Source organism: Ornithorhynchus anatinus, chromosome 19 (genome assembly GCF_004115215.2).
Source record: "Ornithorhynchus anatinus isolate Pmale09 chromosome 19, mOrnAna1.pri.v4, whole genome shotgun sequence".
NCBI lineage: Eukaryota > Metazoa > Chordata > Mammalia > Monotremata > Ornithorhynchidae > Ornithorhynchus > Ornithorhynchus anatinus.
The window spans coordinates 3,015,875-3,040,132 of NC_041746.1; the positions used below are offsets into that span (position 1 = coordinate 3,015,875).

Below are 24,258 nucleotides of genomic sequence, written 5' to 3' on the forward strand. Positions count from 1 at the left end.
ACAGTGCTCTGCACCCAGCAGGTCCTCAGTAGATATTATTACTGCAACCAAGACCGCTACACAGTCTCAGCCCCCCAAGAAGCTTTCATTCGAAGGAGCTTAATCTAAATTCTACGGGGGCAACTCTATTATACTGTACTTTCCTAAGGGATTAGTGCAGCGTTCTGCACAGGCAGGGCGGTCTAATGGATAGAGCCCGGGCCAGGGAGTCAGGATCTGGGTTCTAATCGTGGCTCCGCCTCTTGTCTGCTGGGTGACCCTGGGCAAGTCGCTTCGCTTCTCTGGGCCTCAGTCCCCTCCTCTGTCAAACGGAGGTTAAGACGGCGAGCCCCACGTGGCCCAGAGACTGTGGCCCATTTGATGAGCTTGTACCGGTGCTTAGAGCAGTGCGTGACACATAGAGCTTAACGGACACCATCATCGTCACTATCACCGTAGCATTTTCCCAAGCACTTAGTCCAGTGAACTCCGCTCAATAGATACCGTTGATCGGCCGGTAGAAAATCAATCCGAATAGACATTTTGGGGCTCCCGCCTTTCGCCGTTCAGGGGAGCGGTTGAGGCGTCGGTGAGGCATTGTGATGTCGTGAGGGCTTTAGGGAAACGGCATAATAGGGTCACTATAAGGTCAGCGACTTTCCAGTTCATTTGCCAGTTCCGGATCATCCTCCCCGCCGGCTCCCGGAATCAAATCTCACCTCCTCCCAACTATGGACTTTTAAGATCGGAAGCGGAGCGAACGGAGGGACGGGCAGGGAGGCAGAGGGGTGGCGGGGGCCCCAGAGGGACGCCGACGAGACGGGTTTTCCACGTGGAAAGGCTCGCTCCGCTCCCAGTTTCCATCGGAAACCGGCAGTCCCCATGGATGTCAGTGGGGAGAAACGGGCCAGCCTCGTCTCCGAGAGCGACGATTTCAAGAGGGCCCTGACGGAGTTTGAGAAGTTGGTGGAGGCTACCGTGGTGCAGAAGAAAGAGGAAAGGCTAGGCCTGCTGATCAAAAACGAAGGTAAAATCGACGCGGGGTGGACCAATCGGTCGTATTTATTGAGCGCTTACAGTCCGCGGGGCACTGTGCTAGGCGCTCGGCAGAGTACGGCACGAAGATGTAACGGGCACGTTCCCCTTCCGACGCTCGAGGATAAAGAACGACTGGGCAAATCCAGAGTTCAAGAAGGCTGGAGGTAGCCAAGGGATCAGACCTAGTGGATAGAATTAGGAGTGAGAACTAATTAACTAACTGACCCCGGGCCCGGGAATTGGAAGGACCTGGGTTCCAATCCTCGTTCCGCCACTCGTCTGCTGGGTGACCGGGGGCGAGTCATTTTGCTTTTCTGTGCCTCAGTTACCTCCTCTGTAAAACGGGGATTAAGACCGTGAGCCCCACGTGGGACAACCCGATTACCTTGTGTCTACCCCACCACTCAGAACAGGGCTCGGTCCATAGTGAGCGCCTAACAGATACCATCATCGTCGTCATCATTATTATTATAGAAAGAGAAGCAGAGGCCTTTGGTATTTGAAAACAACGAATCTATCCGTTTTACCACGCAGATATCATCGATTATGATAAGTTCTACCAGACGGTGAGAGCTCTGTTTGGTCCCGAAGTGAAGAGCCAGGATGTGAAAGCCTTCTACAGGAAAATCTCCAATAACCCCGAAGCTCCGATCGATTGGTGCGAGGTAAAGAACTCTTCAGATTTATCCTTTGGAGATGAAAGGAACGAGATTCGGCATTCGCGCTCCTGAATCCCTACCTTTCCCCTTCCTTCCTTGCTCATAAACCCAGCGGACGGCTCAAGTTAGCAGTGGAACCCTTGTGCCTATTTGCTGTCTTGGAAGCAGCCTGGCCTAGTGGGTAGAGCACGGGCCTGGGAGGCGGAAGGACCTGGGTTCTAATCCCACCTCCCCTACTTGTCCGCTGTGGGACCTTGGGCAAGCCACTTCACTTCTCTGGGCCTCAGTTCCCTCGTCCGGAAAACGGGGATTAAGACTGGGAGCCCCACGTGGGACGGGGACTGCGTCCAACGTGATTATTTTGAATCTACCCCAGGGCTTAGTCAGTGCCTGGAACCTAGTAAGCGTTCGACAGGTACCGTTAAAGCAGGTGCTCGGTATCGGGTTCCACACACACTACGCTCTCGAGAAGCAGCGTGGCTCAGTGGAAAGAGCCCGGGCTGGGGAGTCAGAGGTCATGGGCTCGAATTCCGGCTCTGCCACTTGTCAGCTGTATGACTGTGGGCGAGTCACTTCACTTCTCGGGGCCTCAGTGACCTCGTCTGTAAAATGGGGATTAACTGTGAGCCTCACGTGGGACGACCCGATCACCCTGTGTCTCCCCCGGCGCTTACAACAGTGCTCTGCGCATAGTAAGCGCTTAACAAATATACCAACATTATTAATATACTGCACTGATTGATAGTAAACTCCTTCAGGACAAGCATTGTGTTGACTGATTATATCACACTCTTCCCAGACACTCAGTACGACGCTCTGCACACAGTAGATCATAAACTTAGGTCGTAAACTCCTCAAGGGCAGGGAGAGTGTCTACTGCCACTTGTCAGCCGGGTGACTTTGGGCGAGCCGCTTCGCTTCTCGGTGCCTCGGTGACCTCAGCTGTAAAATGGGGATTAAGACCGTGAGCCCCACGTGGGACGACCCGATTCCCCTGTGTCTCCCCCGGCGCTTAGAACGGTGCTCGGCACATAGTAAGCGCTTAACAAATACCAACATTATTATTATCACTGACCGTATTATACTCTGCCAAGGCTTAGTGCCGTGCTCTAAACGCAGTAAAGCAGCTTAGAGGAGCAGCGTGGCTCAATGGAAAGAGCACGGGCTTTGGAGTCAGAGGTCATGGGTTCGAATCGCGGCTCGGCCACTTGTCAGCCGTGTGACTTTGGGCGAGTCGCTTCGCTTCTCGGTGCCTCGGTGACCTCATCTGTAAAATGGGGATTAAGACCGTGAGCCCCACGTGGGACGACCCGATTCCCCTGTGTCTACCCCGGCGCTTAGAACGGTGCTCGGCACATAGTAAGCGCTTAAATACCAACGTTATTATTATTATCAAATACAACCGACTGATTGCTTTTATAAACTTCATCCGTGTTACTTTGTGTTTTGTGTTTCAGATCTTTGGATATTTTCTTCAGGAAGGTGACAGCCTTACTTCCCAGCTCGACGAAGAAAACTTTATTTTCCTTGTTTCCCGGAAACAGAGGGTGGTGATTTCAGGTGACTCGTGGGGCTCACGTTCCATCCGACCCACGTGGGTTTTAAGATTCATCCCAGGATTTATTTCTCAAGTGCCGTGCTGGGGGTTTGTCAATCCCCAGAGCTGACCGAACTCACCAAATTGAAATCTTCCATTTGTCAGGACGGGAGGGAGGAAACGTTCGTATCATTTCGTGAGAGAGACTGAGCTGGACAGGCTGTGATTGTCGACTGAAGGACCCCAGAGGTGGAAATCCTCACTGTGGGCAGGGAATGTGTCTGTTTATTGATGTATTATGCTCTCCCAAGCGCTTAGTACAGTGCTCTGCACACAGTAAGCGCTCACGATTGACCGACTACCCGAGTTTTCTGAAAGGCCAGTGGACTTCAGCACTTAGAATAACGTTGGGCTCATAGTAAGCGCTTAACAAATACCATCATTATTATCCTTAGGCCGTTAAGCTTGTTAAGGGCAGGGAACGCGTCTGTTCATTCTGTTGTATTGTACTCTCGCAAGTGCTTAGTACGATGCTCTGCACTTGATAAGGGTTCGATAAATAGGATTGACTGATCGACTGTGACCAAGATGGTGTCTCAGAGGCCAGCAGAGTCCAAAGGTCGGCAATGATAATTCTAGCCGTGTCGGGGGGCAGTTCCCTGGGCCCCAATCAGTCGATCATCCGTCAAAATTTTTTATCAGACGCTTACTGTGGGGAAATGCACTGTACCGGGCGCTCGGGCAAGTACAATATAACAGAATGAACAGACCCCGTCCCCTCCCCGTAACGCGCTTACAGTCTAGAGAGGGAGACAGGCACTCGTATAAATAATTTACGGTATATCGTTGAACGATATTCTTTCGGTCGCATTTACGGAGCCCTTACGTTGCGCACCCCGTGCTTCCTAGCGGAGCTGGGGGGATTCGGCTCAGCCGGGGAAACCTCTGGAGCCCCGGGCCCGAGAGCCGACAGCGCCGTCGTGTCGCTGCCCGTCTCTGCTACCGATGCCTCCTTACTCGTTCTGTTTGGTCGTCTGTCTTCCTCCTCCTAGACCGTGAGCCCGTTGTTGGGTAGGGATCGTCTCCGTTGCCGAATTGTAATTTCCCAGCGCTTAGTACGGTGCCGTGCACACGGTAAGCCCTCAGTAAATACGACTGAGCGGATGAATGTCTTCCAGGTGGCAGGAGGCGGGACGTGATCAAGAGCATCGTTAAGGTGCCTCAGTTGGACTTCCTCATAACGGCCTCTCAGAAAGGGTCACTCATGGTGTTTAACAGCCAGGTGCCCCCCCCCCCCCCCGACCCCCCAAGACCGCCCGGTCCGGCCCCGCCCTCCCTCCCCGGGGGTCTGGGGGGCGCCTAGCCCTCCCGCCCCAGTGGGCCGTCGTCCTCGCGGGAGTATCGATTGGGTAATAGGCACCGATCCATCGGGAGGGCTTGAGGGAAAGGAGATTTCTGTCACCTGGGTTCCCCTGCCCTAGGGTCGCTTATGATGCCCGGTGCTCCGTAGAGAGGCAGTGCGACCTAATGGATAGAGCCAGGGGCCTGGGAGTCCGGGAGCGGTGAGAGCCAGGCTGGCCCCTTTGCCCCCTTTAAATACCCTTTGGACACCGTCACTAACGGACCGCCGTCCCTCTGCTTCGTTGACAGATGAGGGTTCAGGCCTCCACCAACATCACGGTAAGACATTTTCTTCTTCTTCCTTCTCCGCAGGGAGGGAGGGCGGAAGGAGGGGCGGACAGGAGAAGCAGCGCGGTCTAGTGGCTGGAGCGCGGGCCCGGGAGGCGGAAGGGTCTGGGTTCCGACCCCAGCTCCGCCACTTGTCTGCTGCGTGACCTTGGGCCGGTCGCCTCACTTCTCTGGGCCTCGGTTACCTCATCTGGAAAATGGGGATTAGAGACTGTGAGCTCCGTGGGGGACGAGGACTTGGCCAAGCTGAATAGCTTGCGTCTACTCCAGCGCTCAGTACAGTGTCTGGCACGTAGTAAGCGCTTAAGAAGTACCACAGTTATTAGGAGGAGGGAGAGGCGGACTGGGGGATGGGGAGTTTGGACAAGTCCTAGCCATGATGGTACCTGGAACCGGGGAGACACACGAGTCAGTCCGTGGTAATGATAATAATAACGACAACTGTGGTATTTGTTAAGCACTTACTTTGTGCCGGGCACTGTACTAAGCGCTGGGGTGGATACAAGCGAATAGGGTCCCTGTCCCACATGGGGCTCACGGTCTCAATCCCTATTCTACCCATCCGCCGCTTTCCCTCCGAAAACCAGCCTAGGGAACCTGAGGGAACACATCCAATTCCTACCCTCACGTTTTAAGCTAAAAGTGACTGGTCCAAGGTCACACGGCAGGTCAGGGGCAGAACCGGGATTAGAACTCGGTTCTGTAGCTCAGGTCTCCGGCTTCTCGGCCCCAAGCTCTTTTCGCTGGGCCGCCGTCCCTCTAGACTGGAAGCTCCCTGTGGGTAGGGAACGTGTCTACCGACTCTGGTTGTAAGTACTCTCCCGAGTTCTTAGTGCAGTGCTCGGCACACGGGGACGTGCTCAATAATCGATTGATTCGACCTCCCTCTCTCTCTCTCTTTCTCTTTTCCCTTTTCTCAAATTCTGTTCCCCGCATTTCCTAGCCCTCGCACGGGGACTCGGACTCGTTTTTGTCTCCGAAAAGGAGAAGAGGCAGAACGGTCTCTCAAGGTTGGCGGCGGGCTGGGGAATTCTTCTTCCCGCCTGGCCGCCCCAGAGAATTCCTGGTCTGGCTCAGAGCTGGTGGAGCCATTCGATCGGGTCCTCGTAGGGTGTCTTCTCGAGCTGTTGACGTGACGATCCCGGAGACCCGCGGACCCTCCCTGGATCGAGTCCTTGTCCTCGCACCTATCTGTCAACGGTCGATCTCGTCCATCTCACCGCCGACCTCTCGCCCCGGAGATGCGAAGTCTATCTTCGTATCTGATAGACGACCGCTCTCTCCACCTTCAAAGCCTTACTGAAGGCGCAGCTTCTTCAACGGGGCCCTTATTTATTGATAACAACAATAATAATAATGATGATGATATTTGTTAAGCGCTCACTATGTGCCAAGCCCTGTTCTAAGTAGATGCAAGGGGGATGAGGTTGTCCCACGTGGGGCTCACAGTCGTAATCCCCAATTTACGGAGGAGGTCACCGAGGCACAGGGAAGTTAAGCGGCTTGCCCAAAGTCACACAGCCGAAAAGCGGCGGAGCCGGGATTAGGACCGAAGAACTCTGAATCCCGAGCCCGGGCTCTTGCCACTAAGCCACGCTGCTTCTCTAATAATAATAATAATAATAATGATGATGATGATGCATCTTCTCTAAATCCCTTTTGGCTTCTTCAGGATACTTCCTGGATTACTGGATGCGATTACCTCCCTCAGCTCAAAAGGATCGTGGCCGTCACCGAGAGGACCATCGTCATCTGGGATTACAAAGCCCAAGGAAACAGTCAGGTAGCATAGGAAAGGAAGCGTCAAAGCCAGTGGAGTTCTCGCCAGAAATGTTTCGGCAGAGCTGACGGAAAAAGAGCAAACGGCGCTTGCTTGCGTGCTCTTGTTATCATCATCGTTATATTGAGTGCTTACTGTGTGTCGAGCACCGTGCTAAGAGCTGGGGAGGTTACAGGTCAATCGGGTTGGACTCCGTCTCGGGGCTCACAGTCTAAGTAGGAGGCAGACGGATATTTAATCCCCATTTTTTTACGGTTGAGGAAACCGAAGCCCAGAGAAATTCGGCGACCTGCCCGGGGTCACACCCCGGCCAATTGGCAGATTCATTCATTCGCTAGCATTTATTGAGCGCTTACTATGTGCAGAGCGCTGTACTAAGCGCTTGGAATGGACAGGTCGGTAACAGATAGAGACGGTCCCTGCCCTCTGACGGGCTGACGGTCCAATCGGGGGAGACGGACGGACGAGAACGATAGCAATAGCAGGATTAGAACCCAGGTCCTGCCACTCCCAGGCCCGTGCTCTTTCCCCTAGGCCATACCTCTTCTCTAATGGATATGCCTAGTGCATTACGGTCCGTAAGCATCATGTTGGTATTTAAGTGCCTATTCTTGGGAAGTTTAGGAAGCAGCGTGGCCTAATGGATGGAGCCCGGACCTGGAAGTCAGAAGGACCTGGGTTCTAATCCCGGCTCCACCACTTGTCTGCTGCGTGACCTTGGCCAAGTCACTTCGCTTCTCGGGGGCCTCAGTTCCCTCGTCCGGCAAACGGGGATTAGGACCGTGAGCCCGGGGGGGGGACAGGGGATCGCGTCCAACCCCCATTAGCTTGTATCTACCCCAGCGCTTAGGACGGCGGTTGGCACGGGGCGAGCATTTCACAAATACCGTTGTTGTTATTATTACTCTGTGCCAAGCCGGGGTGGAATAATCAGCTCGGTGACAATTCCGCAACCCCGGGAAGTGGGATGTCCGGGAATAGCCCCGTAGCCCACGTAGAGGGCAGAGTTCAGCTATCGCAGAGGGCAGGTAATCGCCTCCTTTCCGCAGGATAATTATTTCATCATCAAGCCGATGGACCACTGTCTCCTCTGCGTCTGCGTGGTGCCCGGGACCGACCAGCTCTGCCGGGATGACATCCTGATGGGGGACGATGGCGGGTTTGTCAACCGCTTCGCTCTGAACAGCGACGACTTCGGACTCAAGCAGTCGAAAACCAAAAAGAAATTGCAGTCGCAGGTCCTGGACGCCAAGAGCTTCAAGAAGTAAGTGATCCCGAGGGTGGGTCGGTCAACCGGTCGATTCAGAACGCTGCACGAAACGCTCGGGTGAGGGTGGCGGAGTCAGGAGACGGAATCGCTGCCGGGAGTGAGGAGGACCCGGGTTCCGATCCCGGCTCCGCCACTCGCCTGCCGTGTGACCTCGGGCAAGTCACTTCACTCCTCGGGGCTTCAGTCACCTCATCTGGAAAACGGGGATTAGAACTCTGGGCCCCGTGTGGGACGGGGACCGTGTCCGACGCGATAAGCTTGTGTCTACCTCGGCGCTTTGTGCTTGACACGTAGTAAGCGCTTAACAGGCGCCATCGTCATTACTTTTATTATTACGATCCTCATCGTCCGTCGCGTTTAATGAGCGCCTACGGAGTGGGAAGAGCACGGGCCCAGGAGTTCCATTCCCAGCTCTGCCGACTGCTTGCCGTGTGACCTCGGGCGAGTCACTTAACTTCTCTGCCCCTCGGTTGATTAAATATCCGTCCTCCCTCCTACTTAGACTGCGAGCCCCATGTGAGACGGAGACTGCGACCAACCTAATTATCTCGTACCTACCTCGGCGCTTGCTACAGCGCCTGGCACACAGTAAGCGCTCAAGAACGCACTTATTTTTTATCGTGGAAACACTGTGCCAAAGCACCTCAGAGAGTACAGCGGCGGTAAAACTCACAGTCGCTGCCTTCGGGGAGCTTACGGGATGGTGGTGGCGGACGGATGAGATTAAGAGTGGGCAGAAATAAATCGGCTGCTCCCGAATCTCAAATCTTTGGTAAGATCCGTGGCAAGACGTCACCTTTAGAAAACTGAAGTTAAGGGCTAATCCAGTAAGCGGTATTAAACAGAAATAGGCGTAAATCTGTGATGAGTGCTTATGTAGGGTTACTGTAGTTAACAGCTTTATTTTTGGCTCTAGTATTAGGAGAAAATTACACAATGACTGGGTTATGAAAATCAAATACCTCCCAGCCCTGAATTGTTTTGGATCCTGCTCCTTGGACAGTATTCATTCGCTGGTTTTGGACAACTTGCAGAAACTCGAAGACAACCTGTGAGTATGAAGTCGTAATTAATTCCATCTGGGCCTCGACCGTCAACCGATCTAGGCCGAGGGCAGGCTCTGCCGATGACGGGTAATATTTGGAAGAATCCTGCCATCTTCTACCTTGACATCCACCAGAGAGAGAGGGGCTGTGAGTGTGTGTGTAGATCACACCCCTACTCGTTTTCCTTTCAAGTCCCTCGACCGATCCACTTCTCTGCGCCTCAGTTACCTCGTCTGTAAAATGGGGATTAAGCCTATGAGCCCTGTGTGAGACAGGGACCGGGTCCAACCCGACTATCTCGTATCCACTCCGGTGCTCGGCACGGTTCCTGGCACACGTGGTAGGCGCTAAGCAAATACCATTTTAAAAAAATGGAGACAGACAGCGGTCACACACGAATTAGCTGGTAATCAACTCTAGGAAGACAACTGAATGTATAAAGTGGACAAGTGATTAGACTGCTTGAAACACTGTAGTTGTTATTGAGAAGAAAATACTCCCGTTTTCTTTTAGCCATGGGTTTCTTCAGATCACCGGGCATCCGTTGTAATCTCCCAACCGCGTGGGACGGTGCTTCGCACTGAGTAGATGCTCTGTCCCCTCTTGATAGGTACTACTGATTCATTGATGATAATAATGGAATTTGTTAAGCGCTCACTATGTGCGGGGCACTGTTCTAAGCGCCGGGGTAGGGACGGGATGATCTGTATTGTTGTCTGTCTTTGTATCACATCAAGGTTTAAAAGACTGGGATTTTTCCCAGTCATTAGCCAGCCCCAGATTTTAGTGCCTTTTCAGGACAAACTTCCTCAAGTGTCCTCTAGACCGTAAGCTCATTCCGGGCCGGGAACGTGCCTTCTTGTTGTTGCATCGGACTCTCCCAAGCACTTCGTACGCAGTAAGCGCTCAGTAAATACGACTGACTGACAGGTGGACCCAAACTGCCTCAGAGGGGGCAGGGAGCGGAGCCGCCACCTCGCCCCCCCGCTGAACACCGCCCCTGCCCACTCCGTTTCCGGGGGGCGACGGGGGCTGGAGCCGGGCCCGTCCGTCCGGTCGTATCTCTTGAGTGCCGACTGCGGGCAGGGCGCCGTGCTTCGGTGCCCTTTCCGTCCTGGGCCCACACGGGGGGGGGGCGACGAGAAAAGCTCTCCCTTCCCACCCGCGTGATGATCTTCGGGACCGCGGCTGTCGCGTGGGCGAGGTTTGGCCGTGCGGACGGAGAGGGTTTCCTACGTGATTTCCCCTAAAGACTCACTTCCTTTCCACGTCTCTCTCAAGGCCGGTCAGGGAGTTTTCTATTCCCCGAGGAGCCAACAGCTTCACCTACTGCGGAAAAGCCAACGTCATCGTCACCGGAGGTAACGGCTGTTGTCATCGGCTCCTTTGTAGGCGGTCGTCATTTATCGGTTCTTTTGCGGGGGAGCCCGCTAGCGTTACCGGCTCCTTTACGGGCCGTCGGTCGATCGCTCGAGATCGGTCGTTCCGCCTGTATCCACCCCAGGGCTTCCCACGGGGCCTGGCACGCAGTAAGCGCTCAAATACCACAGTTATTATTATTGCTGCTCTGCGTACAGTCGATGGAGCGCTGTACTAAGCGCTTGGGGGGGTGCAATATAACGGCATAACAGCGAGCTTACAGTCTAATGAGTGTCATCGTTTATTAGTTCCATTATAAGTTACTAAGTGCTAATCGATTCTGGGATCATGGACAATGGTGTCGTTCACTTTACTTTTTTATCAACGAGCGGTATCCACTGAGTGCCCGTTGTGGGCGGGGAATGTGTCTGTTATATTGCACTCTCCCGAGCGCTTAGCCCAGTGCTCTACACACAGTAAGCGCTCAATAAATACGACTGACTGTGTGCGGAGCACTAATGAGGACAATGACTGTGAAATGAATGTACCTACCACGTGCCGGGCACTGTACTGAGCGCCAGGGTGGATGCAAGCGCATCGAGTAGGACACGGTCCCTGTCCCAAGTGGGGCTCACGGTTTATTCCCGCTGTGAGCAGAGATTGTCCCTATTTGTTGCTGAATCCTACTTTCCAAGCGTTTAGTACGGTGCTCTCCGCACAGTAAGCCCTCAATAAATTCGATGGAATGAATAAATGAGCGCCCGTTTCACAGATGAGGTGACCGAGGCGAGCAGCGAAGCAAAGTGACCCGTCCAAGGTCACGGAGCAGACACGTGGCGGGGTCGGGATTAGAACCCGTGGGCTGTAGAAAGTCCGGCACTTGGGAGAGTCCGAAACACCGGAGTCGGTAGACGCGGCGGCTGCCCGCCGGGAGCTTACGAGATGGAGTACGAGCGATTTTCGGGCCTCATTTCTCCGAGTTGCGCTTTCCAGGCGACGACAAAGTGCTCAGGCTATGGCATCCCAATATCAGCACCAAGCCAGTGGGCAAACTCATGGGCCACATGTTCAGCATCACCGAAATCGTCACCAATGAGAAAGACCAGCACGTCATCAGCCTGTCCACCGCCAAGGTAAAACGGGCGGCGGCACAGAGGCCTCCGTCGCCACTCGTCCGGCAGCGCGGCCCAGGGGCCAGAGCAGCCCGGGCTCGGGAGTCAGGGGACGGGGCCTCTGATCCCGGCTGCGTCTCTCGTCGGCCCGGTGACCCGGGGCACGTCGCTTAACCGCTCCGGGCCTCATTTACCTCGTCTGGAAAATGGGGATTGAGACCGTGAGCCCCTTGCGGGAAAGAGACCGCGCCCAACCCGGTTTGCTTGAATCCAGGGTTTAGAACGGTGCCCGGCACCACGGTCAACACTTGACGGTTACCACAGGTATTATTCTTAACTTTGGTGTTTGCTGGTATTTGTTAAGCGCTTACTCTGCGCAGAGCACTGTTCTAAGCGCCGGGGTAGACGCGGGGGGATCAGGTCGTCCCACGTGGGGCTCCCGGTCTTCATCCCCATTTTCCAGATGAGGGAACTGAGTCACAGAGAAGTGAAGTGACTCGCCCACGGTCACACAGCCGACAAGTGGCAGAGCTGAGATTCGAACTCATGACCTCTGACTCCAAAGCCCGTGCTCTTTCCATTGAGCCTCACTGGGTCTCAGTTACCTCATCTGGAAAATGGGGATTAAGACTGTCAACCCCACATGGGACAGGGAACGACCCGATCGTCTTGTATCTCCCCTAGCGCTTAGTACGGTGCTCGGCACAAAGTGCTTAACTTTTTTTTTTTCATTAATCAGGTTCGCTATTAAGCACTGAAGTGCCCAGCAGTCCACTGAATTCTGGAGTAGTTACGAGATGAGGAGACTGGACAAGGTCCCGGTTCCACCTGTAGATTCAGCCCCGGGAGTATTTTAAATCCGTTTTCATCTTGCTCGAGGAAGAAATCGGAAAGAATAAATGTTAATCTTATTTATATTCATGTCTGTCTCCCCACTCTAAGACCGTAATAATAATAATAATAATGTTGGTATTTGTTAAGCGCTTACTATGTGCCGAGCACTGTTCTAAGCGCTGGGGTAGACGTAGGGGAATCAGGTCGTCCCCCGTGGGGCTCACGGTCTTCATCCCCATTTTACAGATGAGGGAACTGAGGCCCGGAGAAGTGAAGTGACTCGCCCACAGTCACACGGCCGACAAGTGGCAGAGCCGGGATTCGAACTCATGAGCCCTGACTCCAAAGCCCGTGCTCTTTCCACTGAGCCACGCTGCTTCTCCAAAGAACACTGTGGGCAGGAAACACGTCTACCGACTCTGTTATATTGTACTCTCCTAGACGCTTAGTACAGTGCCCTGCGCCCAGTAAGCGCTCAATAAATGCGGAGCCACTGATCGATCGGTCTCTAAAATGGGGCTAAGATGCCCGTCGTCCCTCCCTCTTAGACCCTGTGGACGGGGACTGTGTCTGATCTGTTTATCTCGAAGGAGTCCCAGCGCTTAGAGCGGCGCTTGTCGCGGAGGAAACACTTCATAAATCCAACAACAACGACAATAGCCGAGTTTTAGAAAGGATAGCCGTGGCCGGTAAGGGTGGTACTCGTTGAGTGCCTATAATTGGCCCTAGGTTCTGCACCGAGCGCGTGGGGTGGATAGAAGATAATAAAGTCATTCAGTCAATCAAGCGTATTTATTGAGTGCTTGCTTTGTCCAGGGCACTGTACTGAGCACTTGGGAGAGTACAACACGACGGTATACCAGACAGATTTCCAGCCCACAGAAAGCTTACAGTCTAGAGGGGAATAAATAAAGCAAATAAATAAATTGCAGATGGGTACGTAGGTGCCGCGGGCCTGGGCGAGGGGATGGTGAATAAATCAGCGAGTCAGACACACCCCGTGTCCCACAAGAGGCTCCCAGTCTTAATCCGCATGTTACAGATGAGGTAACCGAGGCGCAGAGAAGTGAAACGACTCACCCCAGGTCACACGGGAGGCAGGCGGAGGAGCCGGGATCGGAACTCGGGTCCTCCGACTCCCAGGCCCGGCCTCTTTCCGCTAGGCCACGCCGCTTCCCACTTTCTCATCACCTTCCGCCTCCCCGATCCGTTCTCCCAAACGGTCATCGTTTTGGGGTTCTCCCTCAACGGCCCGTGTCTGGAAGCGGACCTCGGCCGGTCCTTTCTCGTCCCGTTCGCTCCAGCCTCGACGAGGCGATGAATCCAGCCTCCGAAAATGACATCGCCTCCAGCGGAGTCGAGCGCTGAGAGATTCACTGTCCTCCAGGTGTTTCGAGTGTGGGACATCCAGACGCTTACGCTGCTACAGGTTTTCCACGACAGCCAGGGAGGACCAGGAGACATGCAGATATACGCGATGATATTCGACTTGATTCACGGCATGCTCGTTACGGGTAAGGCTACCTAAACGACGTCTTCCACTAGGACTGTAAGCTCCTTGAAGGCAGGGATTGGGTCTTCCGTCAATCAGTTAGTTGTATTCATTGAGTGCTTACTATGTGCACAGCACCGGACTAAGCGCCACGACACGACGCTAAACAGACACACTCCCCGCCCCCGACGAGCTCCCACGGGGGGGGGGGGGGGGGGGCCTCGCGTTCTGAATCCACGTTTTCCGGACGAGGTAACTGAGGCCCGGAGAAGTGATGGGACTTGACCCAGGTCACACGGCAGACACGTGGCGGATCGGGGATTAGAACCCAGGTCCTTCCGACTCCCGGGCCCGGGCTCTAGCCACTAGGCCACGCTGCCTCTCCGGCCCTTAGGAGAGGAAAGAACGGTGGAATTAGCAGACGTTCCCTGTCCGTAACGAGCTCACAGCCTTCTAACTCCCCCAACTTTTTAAACCAGTGCTCTGACCTGGTAAGAGGACTGCGTCCAACCCGATGAGCTTCTCTCTACCTCAGCGTTTAGTACAGTGTCTGGCATGTAGTAAGTGTTGAATGAATACCAAAAAAAAAATCGCTGATTGATAGATTGATTCATTAGAGTGTTTCTGTGGGCAGGGAATGCATCACTTCTGTGTTTCGGGGGGTTTCTTTTTAAATCCCAAGTGCTGAATGCGGCGTTTCGAACCCCGGGGGCACTCAATAAATACTGAATTTGCTTGCAGGACGGCTCTGCTTTCTGGTATACTTTCTGTATCGTGAGAACTAGGGCGGAGCCATGATGCCTAAGAATTAAGTCTAGCAATTAAGAGAGGAGGAGAAAAAATAGGAGGAAAAAAAGGAGGGGGACGGGGGGAAAGAAGGAAGAGAAAGGTAAGAGGGCATTTGAGCCACGTCTCCTCCGTCCGATACGCTCTCCCCAGTGCCGCGTACTATGGGACTCGAATTATTTACAGTTAAAGAGTACAATTAATAATCTTTTATTTCCTCTTCCCAAAACAGGATGGGGAAATAATTTGGGGGGAAGCCGCGATTCATTCGATCGTACTTTTTGAGCACTTACTGGGTGCAGAGCACTGTACTAAGCGCTTGAAAAGTACGGTTCAGCAATAAAGAGAGACAGTCCCTGCCCACGCCGGGTTTACAGTCTAGAATTGTGCAAGTAAGTATAGGTTGCTATGGGCTGTGGCTTCTAGCCCAGCTGAAACTCCAGGGCTACTAACCCCAAACTCAAACCTCGGCGGTGTTTTTTGTTTCGTTTTGTCTTTTTCTGGACAGGATCGTGCGTCATTGATATGTATCCTTTAACTCGCATGATCCAGGACACCAAACAAGTGCCACATACTCATGACAGAGACATCAATGTCATGATTTATAACCGGGCTTTTCACCAGGTGCTCACTATCTGCTCTGAATCGATCATAAAGGTGAGGAGGAGGTCACTCCCCCGTGAACGAAAAGGGTAGACGGAGGCAACGTGTCTCCACACGTATTACCGAGGAACTGGGCGAGGATGAGGTTGTTTCTGGGTGCGACCTTGGCGGTTGGGAATTATTTTCGACCTTTTAATTCCCGTGGGAAAAGCCGAGCTACAACCAATCCGTCGATGGATGGTATTCGTCGAGATCTCACTGTGGACAGAGCATTAGACTAAGCGGTTATGCCACGAAACTACTGAGCTATTTAAAATGAAAAAACCCCTGGGCCAATGAAATCATTTTATCTTTCACCACAGAAGGCTGAGGAGTGTAAATTAAGAACAGAGAACTGATCTCAGCATCCCTTTCTTCCCCCCGACGTAATAATAATAACGAGAACAATAATAATAATAATGATCTTTTCCGCTGTTTTCCTTGTGCTCAGGTGATCACACGGGACCCAGTCCGTGTACCTCACGGGACCCGGGTTCTATTTCCGGCTCGGCCCCTCGTCTGCCGTGTGACCTGGGGCAAGTCATCTCACTTCTCTTTGTCTCAGTTACCTCATCTGTAAAGTGGGGTTTATTGAGAGCTTAGTTTGGGGCGTGAGCCCCATGTGGGCCATGGACCGCGCCCAACTTGGTTAGCTTGTACCTACCCCGGCTTTTAGTACGGCCCCTGCGCATAGTGAGCGCTTAACAAATACCTTCAAAGACGACAACGACAAACCCGAGGAGATCAGGTAACTTATCTCTCAGCTTCCGGTTTCGACTTGACCTCCTTTATCAACGGGACACTCCCTGAAGAGTCAAATTGCCCCAGTGATTGCCTGAACCCCTATCTCCAGAGGGTGTCAAAAGGGGCACCATTTTGAAACCTTGACGGGAGGCTGAATGACAGATGGATAAGTATTTTCCCCCATCCAGCTTGAGACGAGGAATTATCATTATTATTATTATTATCATCCTGTATGTGAAGCGTTTCCTATGTGCCGTGCGCCCTTCTAAGCACTGAGTCCGGTATAAGTTCACCGTGTTGGACACGGTCCCCGTCCCCACGGTCTGACGGAAGGAGACCAGGTTTGGGCCGACGGAGGAATTTGTCCTTATATCGCCCATTAGGTGTGGGAACTCGAGACGGGCCACCAAATATATCAGATTTTAGACGCTCACGGGGCCAATATCGAGGTGACCTCGGCTGCCATTGACAGAAGCGGATTCCATCTGGCTACCGGCGCGTGCAACGGTGAGACCTTGGAGGGGACGATCGATCGATCGATCGGTCGGCCTGTCGGATGCTAACAGCGTGCTGTAGAGAAGCAGCGTGGCCTAGTGGAAAGAGCCCGGGCCCGGGAGTCCCAGTTCTGCCCCGTATCTGATGCGCGACCTCGGACAAGTCACTTCACTTCTCTGTACCTGAGTTACCTCATCTGCAAAATGAGGAGTGAGCCCTATGTGGGACGGGGACAGTGTCCCATCTCATTAACTCGTATCCACCCCAGCGCTTAGTACAGTTCCTGGCCGATAGTAAGCGCTTAACAAACGCCATTAAAAAAAACCCCCCCCACCAACACACATCCCCTCACCTTTTAGCGTTTGGACTGACTCGGATAGAGCGATTACAGTTCCCTGCTCGGTTATTCATTCCGTAATCGTTTTCCCTTCTCTCTCCCCTTGTGCAGGAACCTTGAAGATCTGGGATTTTGGAAGTGGGCAGGAAATTAAGATGCTGCCCCTAGGAAAAGATTGGAAAGAGGATGAACACTGGCTTCGCCACCTGATCTTCCTAAGGGCTCGAGAAAAACATCAGTTCCAGGTCCTTGCCTTGGAGCACAGTGGGAAGATCAAAGTCGTCCAGGTGGTCCACGTGTGAAGTCTCTAGGTCGAGCGCTCGGTTTAGTGCTCTGCACACCGTGAGGGGGATAAATGGGTACAGTCGATTAAGATGAAGCGTCCCCTCCCTGGAGAGGTCAGAGGAACCACCTGGGGAAGGCTCGGTGGAGAGGGGGCTTAACCTCGGAGAGCAGGGAGGGAGCCACGTCTAATTCCCTCCTGTATATCTCTCCCGGTGCTTATTCCAGGGCTGTGCACACGGTAAGCCCTTACCAGACACTTCGATTACAACACATTACTGCTTCTATCGCTACCGTTAGGAAGACCGTAAGCTCGTCGGGGGCGGGGAGCGAGTCTACTTACTGTTATATCGCACTCTCCCGAGCGCCTAGTACAGTGCTCTGCCCGCGGTAAGTGCTCGATAAATGCACCTGGAGGAATGAATTCATGAGTACCGTTCCTGCTCCCGGCCAGGGAGCTGAAATCGTCTTCCCAGAGATGTCACCAAAATAACCGTGGGCTTGGTGGATCGTCGTCGTCGTAACGATGATTACGGTATTCGTTAGGCGCTTACTGTGTGTCAAGCACTGTTCTAAGCACTGGAGTACAAGGTCACCGGGTTGGATGCGGTCCCTGTCCCACGTGGGGCTCCCAATCTTGATCCCCATTTTACGGGTGACCGAGGCACAGAGAAGCGAAGTGACTTGCCCCGGGTCACACAGCAGAGAAGGGGCGGAGCCGGGATCAGAACCCACGTCCTCTGAATCCCAAGCCCCCGCTCTCTCGCCACCGGGCCGTGCTACGGGTCACCCGGTCAGACGGTGGTGCTTAGTGAGCACCCGCTGAGTGCGAAGCACTGTGCTAAACTCTAGGGGAGAGTACAGCAGCACCGAGGCTTACGTCCCCTGCTCTCAGGGAGCTTAGGATCTGAGGGGGAGGAGAAGCGGTGACTGTTTTTCTGTTACGTTGTGCTCTCCCAAGAACTCAGGACGGTACCTGGTACGCGGAAAGTGCTCAATGAATACGACTGGATGGACGAATGAACGGACGGATGAATGAGTCAGGGGACCAACAGGAAGAAAGAACAAGGCTGTAACGGGAAACTTCCTCCTCTGACGGAATTCATCGGGCGCGTACCGTGGGCAGACCGATGGCGAAACAACACGGCGTAGTGGATGGAGCGAGGGCCGGGGAAGCGGGTCGTCGGGGGTTCTAGGCCCGGCCCCGCCGCCTGTCTGCTCTGCGACCTTGTCGCTTTACTTCTCTCTGCCTCACTTACCTTATCTGTAAAATGGAGATTGAGAGTGTGAGCCCCATGTGAGACAGGGACTGGGTCCAACCCGATTTTCCTCGTATCTACCCCAGCGCTCAGTACAGAGCCTGGCACGTAGTTCAGTGCTGACCAAGTAGCATTATTATCATTACTATTTCATGGGGCTCGTCTTCTCCTTTGACCCGGTCTCTGTGACCCGGCACTGAGGGTGGGGTCCTTCGTTTATTCTCCGCACCTTGCGATCAAAGGGGAAGGAAGAGGACGCCTGCCTCATCGTGCTGTGGGAGCTGCCGGACGCCATCCCTGTTATCATCCAAGGGAATCCCGTCATTCCCCTGATGATGACGGCCAATCCCAAAGGAGGGGTCGGGCCTTTCCCGGACGTCGAACTGATGCCGGAGAACGAATACGTTGACCTCATCCAACCGGAGGTGAGGAGCCCTCTGGGTTTAGGAAGTTAGGAAGCGGGATTTCTGAAAACACCGCAGGCCAGGGTCGCCTCCGGGAGAAACAGTGGTCTAGCGGAAAGAGTACGGGGCTGGGAGTCGGAGGACCTGGGTTCTGATCCCGCCTCAGCCGCGTCCCTGCTGGGTGAGCTTGGGCGAGCCGCTCCGTGAAAAACAGTGATGATAATAATACGCATGAAACACCGTTTGCCTGTCAAGCACCGTACTAAGTACTGATAATAACTGTGGTATTTATCGGGTGCTTACTGTGTGCAGAGCACCGTACTAGGCGTTCGGGAGAGTACGGTGTAACGGAGTCGGCAGGCCTGTTCCCCACCCACAGGAAGCTTAGAGACTAGAATTTACAGTCTAGTTTACAGTCTAGTCATAATCTTAAATATTAGCCGTAGGCACGGGAGCAGGCCGTTGCAAAGCATTCAAATCCGCGCTTCAGCCGAACTCTGGGAAAGAGCGTTTTTCTCCTTTGAGTAGAGTCTGTTGTTATAATCTGAAGAAGAAGAAGAAGAAGAAGCGGCGTGGCTCAGTGGAAAGAGCCTGGGCTTCGGAGTCATAGGTCACGGGTTCGACTCCCGGCTCTGCCGCTTGTCAGCCGTGTGACCGTGGGCGAGTCGCTTCGCTTCTCTGCGCCTCGGTCACCTCATCTGTAAAAAGCGTGGCGCAGTGGAAAGAGCACGGGCTTTGGAGTCAGGGCTCATGAGTTCGAATCCCAGCTCTGCCACTTGTCGGCTGTGTGACTGTGGGCGAGTCACTTAACTTCTCTGTGCCTCAGTTCCCTCATCTGTAAAATGGGGATTAAGACCGTGAGCCCCACGTGGGACGACCTGATTCCCCTCTGTTTACCCCAGCGCTTAGAACAGTGCTCTGCACATAGTAAGCGCTTAACAAATACCAACGTTATCATTATTATTATTATTAAAATGGGGATTAACCGTGAGCCTCACGTGGGACGACCCGATCGCCCCGTATCTACCCCAGCGCTTCGAACGGTGCTCCGCACATAGTAAGCGCTTAACAGATACCAACGTCATTAAGAAGAACAGCGGTGGGATTTGTTAAGCACTCGCTCCGTGCCAGGTACTGTAGTAAGCACCGAGATAGATACAAGGTAATCGGATTGGACACGGTCCCTGTCCCACATGGGGCTCACGGTCTCAATCCCCATTTTCTAGAGAGGTAACCGAGGCCCAGAGAAGTGAAGCGACTCGCCCAGAGTCACACAGCAGACGAGTGGCGGAGCCGGGATCAGAACCCACGTCCTCCGACTCCCAAGCCCGGGCTCCATCCCCAAGGCTTCGCCGCTTCCGTAACAGTGCCGATGTTAATATCGATGACACCTCATTGAATGTTTTTCCTAAAGTGTCTTCCGATCCGGCGTCTCCTCCTTGGAGCTGGGTCAGACCAGAGAGGTGCCGGGATCGTCATCGTGCGGGTGGGAAAACCGGTCGATCGACTTGACAGATGAGGCAGCTGGGGCCCAGAGAAGCGAAGTGACCTGCCCAAGGTCAGCTCGTCGTGGGCAGGGAATGCGTCCGTTTAGAGCGTACTCTCCCAAGGGCTCCGAACGGGGCCCCGCACGCAGCAAGCGCGCGATAAGTACGATTCGAAGGACGAATGCGAGTCGGTCAGCGGACAAGCGAAGGAGCCGGGATTAGAACCCAGCTCCTTCTGACTCCCGGGCCCGTGCTCCGTCCGCTGGGCCGCGCTGACTTGCCTCCCCAGTCACCCCTCGGGTCGGTCCCGAGGCCTGAACTCGAACTCAGGTCCGCAGGCACCGGGGGGGGGGGGGGGTCTCGTTGCCGCTGAAATATGCGGCGTGAACCTCACCCGCCGCTCTGACGCCTCAGTCGTCCCCGTAGGATTCCGCAGTGCGGATGGAAGTGAACTGCTTCGACGTGCTGCAGGTGGAAGGCTACAACTTGATAGCGGCGGCGACGGTGAACGGAATCATAATCCTGTGGGACTTCGTCACGGCCACGGTTAGAGAGCTGTACGTGCCCCCTCCGGCCAAGACGTTTGGACGGGCGGGTTGCCGGGGGTCGCGGGTTCGAATGCCGGCTCCGCCGCTTGCCGGCTGTGCGACCGTGGGCGGGTCACTTCACTTCTCTGCGCCTCGGTTACCTCGTCTGCCGAATGGGGATCAAGGCTGTGAGCCCCACGTGGGACGACCTGATTCCCCCAGCGCTTAGAACGGTGCTCTGCGCGTAGTAAGCGCTTAACAGATACCGACATTATTGTTATTATAATCCCCCGCCGCTCCCCGGGATGTCTGAGACCGAGTCTTCCTCCCCGCGAAGACAGCACAACCACTACAGGCGGCCGGCGCTGATGGAGCTGAGCTAAAATGCCCCCGTCTCACCCTTGTTCACCCTCTGTCGATTCTAGATACAGACCTGACGACGCCCTGGTGAACAATCCCGATTTAGACCCTAAACGCTACAGAGTCAACGCGCTGATGATACTTTACCGCAGCACAGACTACATAAGGTACCTCGGCCCCGCGGTCGGCGTCCTTGTTCATTCCGGCCTCCTTTGCGCCCAGGCGGAGCGGTCTCACTGAGGCGGGGGGGTGGGAGGCGGTTTGGTCCGGGGGAAGGGACGCGGTAGGAATGATGATAATGACGATAATCCGCCGAGTGCGTATTCCGGGTCAAGATGCGGGGCGATCACGACCCCCCCCCCCCCCCCCCCCCCCGGGGCTCCCGTTTGGCCGATGAGGGAACCGAGGCACCGAGAAGTTAAGCGACTTGCCTGAGGTCACCCGGCAGACAGGTGGTGGAGCCGAGTCCCCGGCCCGCGTCCCTTCCGCCGGCCCCTGCCGCTCTCCCAAACCACGGGTTTGGGAAATGAGCGTGAGGGTTTCTGGAACGCGAGTAGGATGACGGACGGCGAGCTGAGGATATCGTTATAGTTGTTGTATCTGTGAAGCGCTTATTATGCGCCAGGCACTGTACTAAGCACCGGAGTAGATACAGGCTGATCGGGTCGGACACGGGCCCTGTCCCCCACGGAACTCCCGACGGTCGAGGTGACCGGAGCGCGGAGAAGTGAGAGTGACTCGCCCGGGGGTCTCCCAGCGGCGGAGCCGAGGTCAGAACCCAGGTCCTCGGGACTCCCAGGCTTCTCCGCCTCCGGGGTGACGTCCTTTTCTCCGCGCCTGACTTTACGTCGTAGAAAACCCAGCTCGGCGTCGATGACCTCCTTGTCTCAGAGCGGGTCCACCCGAGCGGCAGAGAGTAGCATCGGGAGCCTGGAAAAGGTGAGTCGCTCCTTCCGGGTGCGGCCGAGATCTGGGGGGGGGGGGGGGGGGGGGGGAGCGATGGGATGAACGCTGGGCTACCCCCGTCTATCTTCCTGCCGTTCCGGGGCCCCCCCTGACCTGCCGCCGTCTGGGGGTTAGGACGGCTCGGACCGAATCATCAGCGCGGTGTACCGCGAACGACAACGGAGAGGCTCTCCGGGAGAAGGGCGTGAGATAAAGCCCGTCAGAGGGCAGGGACCGTCTCTGTCTGTTAGCGATCTGTACGTCCCAAGCGCTTAATACAGTGCTCCGCACCTAGTAGGCGCTCGGTAAATACCATCGAATGAATAAGGAGGCCGAAAGGCACGGCGAGGCGGGGAACTAGAAACCGCGGACAGGACGCCGCGGAAGCCCGGGCTGAGCGCGGGCGGTCGGGACCGTGGATGCTCCGCGTCGCCTGTCCGGGCCACGCGTGCCCGTGAAAGGGCCCCTTCAGGTAGGAAGGAGGCCACGGCTCTAGATACGGCAGCGCGGCCTAGCGAATGGAACGCGGGCTGGCGAGTCAGAAGGGCTCTGCCGCTTCTCCGCCGTGTGGCCCGGGCCAAGTCGCTCCGCTTCTCTGGGCCTCAGTTAGGTCACCTGTAAAATGGGCTTTAAGCCCGGGAGGCCCCGGGGGAGACCGTGACCGGGTCCGACCTGATTAGCCCGGATGTCCCGCTGCGCCCGCAGTAAGCGCTTTGCAAATATCCTGAACGACGACGGTGCCGACCTCGTCGTCCTCCCGGTGTCGCCGCATCGGGGAGCGGCGGGGTCTAGTGGAAAGAACCCAGAGCTGCAAGCTGGAAGGCCTCGGACCAGTCGCTTCCCTTCTTTGCGCCTCGGTTTCCTCCTCCGTAAACCGGGGGTTAACTCCTACTCCCTCCGACTTCGAGCCCCACGTGGGACAGGGACTCTCCGCAAACTGATTATCTCGGGTCTACCTTCATTCAGTCGTATTTATTGAGCGCTCACCGTGTGCAGAGCACCGTGCTAACGCTGGTGTTTAGTACAGCGTGAGGCACAGGGTAAGCCTTTAATAAGTAAGCGGCGAAGCAGAAGCAGCAGAGAAGCAGCGCGGCTCAGTGGAAAGAGCCCGGGCTTGGGAGTCCGAGGTCATGGGTTCGAATCCCGGCCCTGCCACTCGTCAGCTGTGTGACCGTAGGCGAGCCGCTTCGCTTCCCTGTGCCCCGGTTACCTCATCTGTAAGATGGGGATGGAGATCGTGAGCCTCACGTGGGACGACCCGATGACCCTGCGTCTACCCCAGCGCCTGGAACGGTGCTCGGCACATAGTAAGCGCTTGACGAATACCAAGATTGTTATTATTATTAAGTACCATTATGACGATCTGACAGGTGGTTAGTTCATCTAGGCATTTCCCACGGCACCACGGTCCGGTTTAGGCATCTCCACGGAAACGTACGCCTTTAGTCACCGATTCCGGTCGTCTTGAGACCCGTTGGCAAACCGTCTGTTCTCTCTCGCTCCGTTTTCAGGAAAGCAAAAAGAGCATACCAGAAAGTGAGACTTCCGGTAGGTGGGAGGTAACCCCTCTTCTTCATTAAAGGGCTCAAGGGGAGGGGGAGACGGACTTACTACTAAGATTGGTCGGGATCCCCATCTCTTCCCATCTAAGGATAGGTCCCAGGAGCGGTGCGGCCCAGTGGGTAGAACACGGGCCGGGGACGCCGGAGGGACCTGGGTTCCAATCCCGGCTCCGCCGGTTGTCCGCTGGGTGACCTTGGGCGAGTCGCTTCACTAGTCTGGGCCTCAGCTATCCGCGAACCGGGAACCGAGCCCGCGAGCCCCACGTGGGACTTGGACCGTGTCCGACCTGACGATCTCGTAGCTACCCCGGTGCTCAGAACGGTGCCTGGCTTACGGTAAGTGCTTCACAAATAGCATTTTTTAAAATTAAAGAAAGGACGGATCACGGTGGGAGCGATATTCAGTCAGTTGCATTTCACTCAGTGCTATTTATTGAGCACTCACTGTGGGCAGGGCACCGTACTAACCCCTTGGGAGAGTGCAATGTAACGATGAATGGACACATTCCCCGTCCACGGCGAGGTCACCGGAGGTGTGATGGTGGTAAAGGTATTTGCTGAACGCCCACCGGGCGGAATGTACTGTCCTGAGCGCTTGGGTAAACACAGTTGAGTCTGTAGACCCGAAATCTC

General features: G+C 54.9%; 1 protein-coding gene across 4 annotated transcripts in view; it reads left to right on the forward strand.

Annotated features, from left to right (window-relative positions):
• The first annotated feature begins 317 nt into the window (after positions 1-317).
• The window catches only part of WDR64 (WD repeat domain 64), a 56,019-nt gene continuing 32,078 nt past the window's right edge, over positions 318-24,258 (forward strand). For 3 of the 4 annotated variants that reach the window (XM_029047130.1, XM_029047129.1, XM_029047132.1), the window contains exons 1-19: positions 862-1,006; positions 1,552-1,682; positions 3,134-3,236; positions 4,392-4,495; positions 4,864-4,893; positions 6,575-6,685; positions 7,732-7,946; positions 8,869-9,003; positions 10,280-10,359; positions 11,351-11,490; positions 13,691-13,817; positions 15,090-15,238; positions 16,351-16,474; positions 16,911-17,086; positions 18,583-18,765; positions 20,658-20,788; positions 21,184-21,285; positions 21,973-22,057; positions 23,575-23,611. In XM_029047130.1, the coding sequence (XP_028902963.1) occupies positions 862-1,006; positions 1,552-1,682; positions 3,134-3,236; positions 4,392-4,495; positions 4,864-4,893; positions 6,575-6,685; positions 7,732-7,946; positions 8,869-9,003; positions 10,280-10,359; positions 11,351-11,490; positions 13,691-13,817; positions 15,090-15,238; positions 16,351-16,474; positions 16,911-17,086; positions 18,583-18,765; positions 20,658-20,788; positions 21,184-21,285; positions 21,973-22,057; positions 23,575-23,611 (2,308 nt within the window). Of the gene's footprint in view, positions 1,007-1,551; positions 1,683-3,133; positions 3,237-4,391; positions 4,496-4,863; positions 4,894-6,574; positions 6,686-7,731; positions 7,947-8,868; positions 9,004-10,279; positions 10,360-11,350; positions 11,491-13,690; positions 13,818-15,089; positions 15,239-16,350; positions 16,475-16,910; positions 17,087-18,582; positions 18,766-20,657; positions 20,789-21,183; positions 21,286-21,972; positions 22,058-23,574; positions 23,612-24,258 lie in introns of all 4 variants that reach the window. The other variant, XM_029047128.2, reaches the window with a different exon arrangement.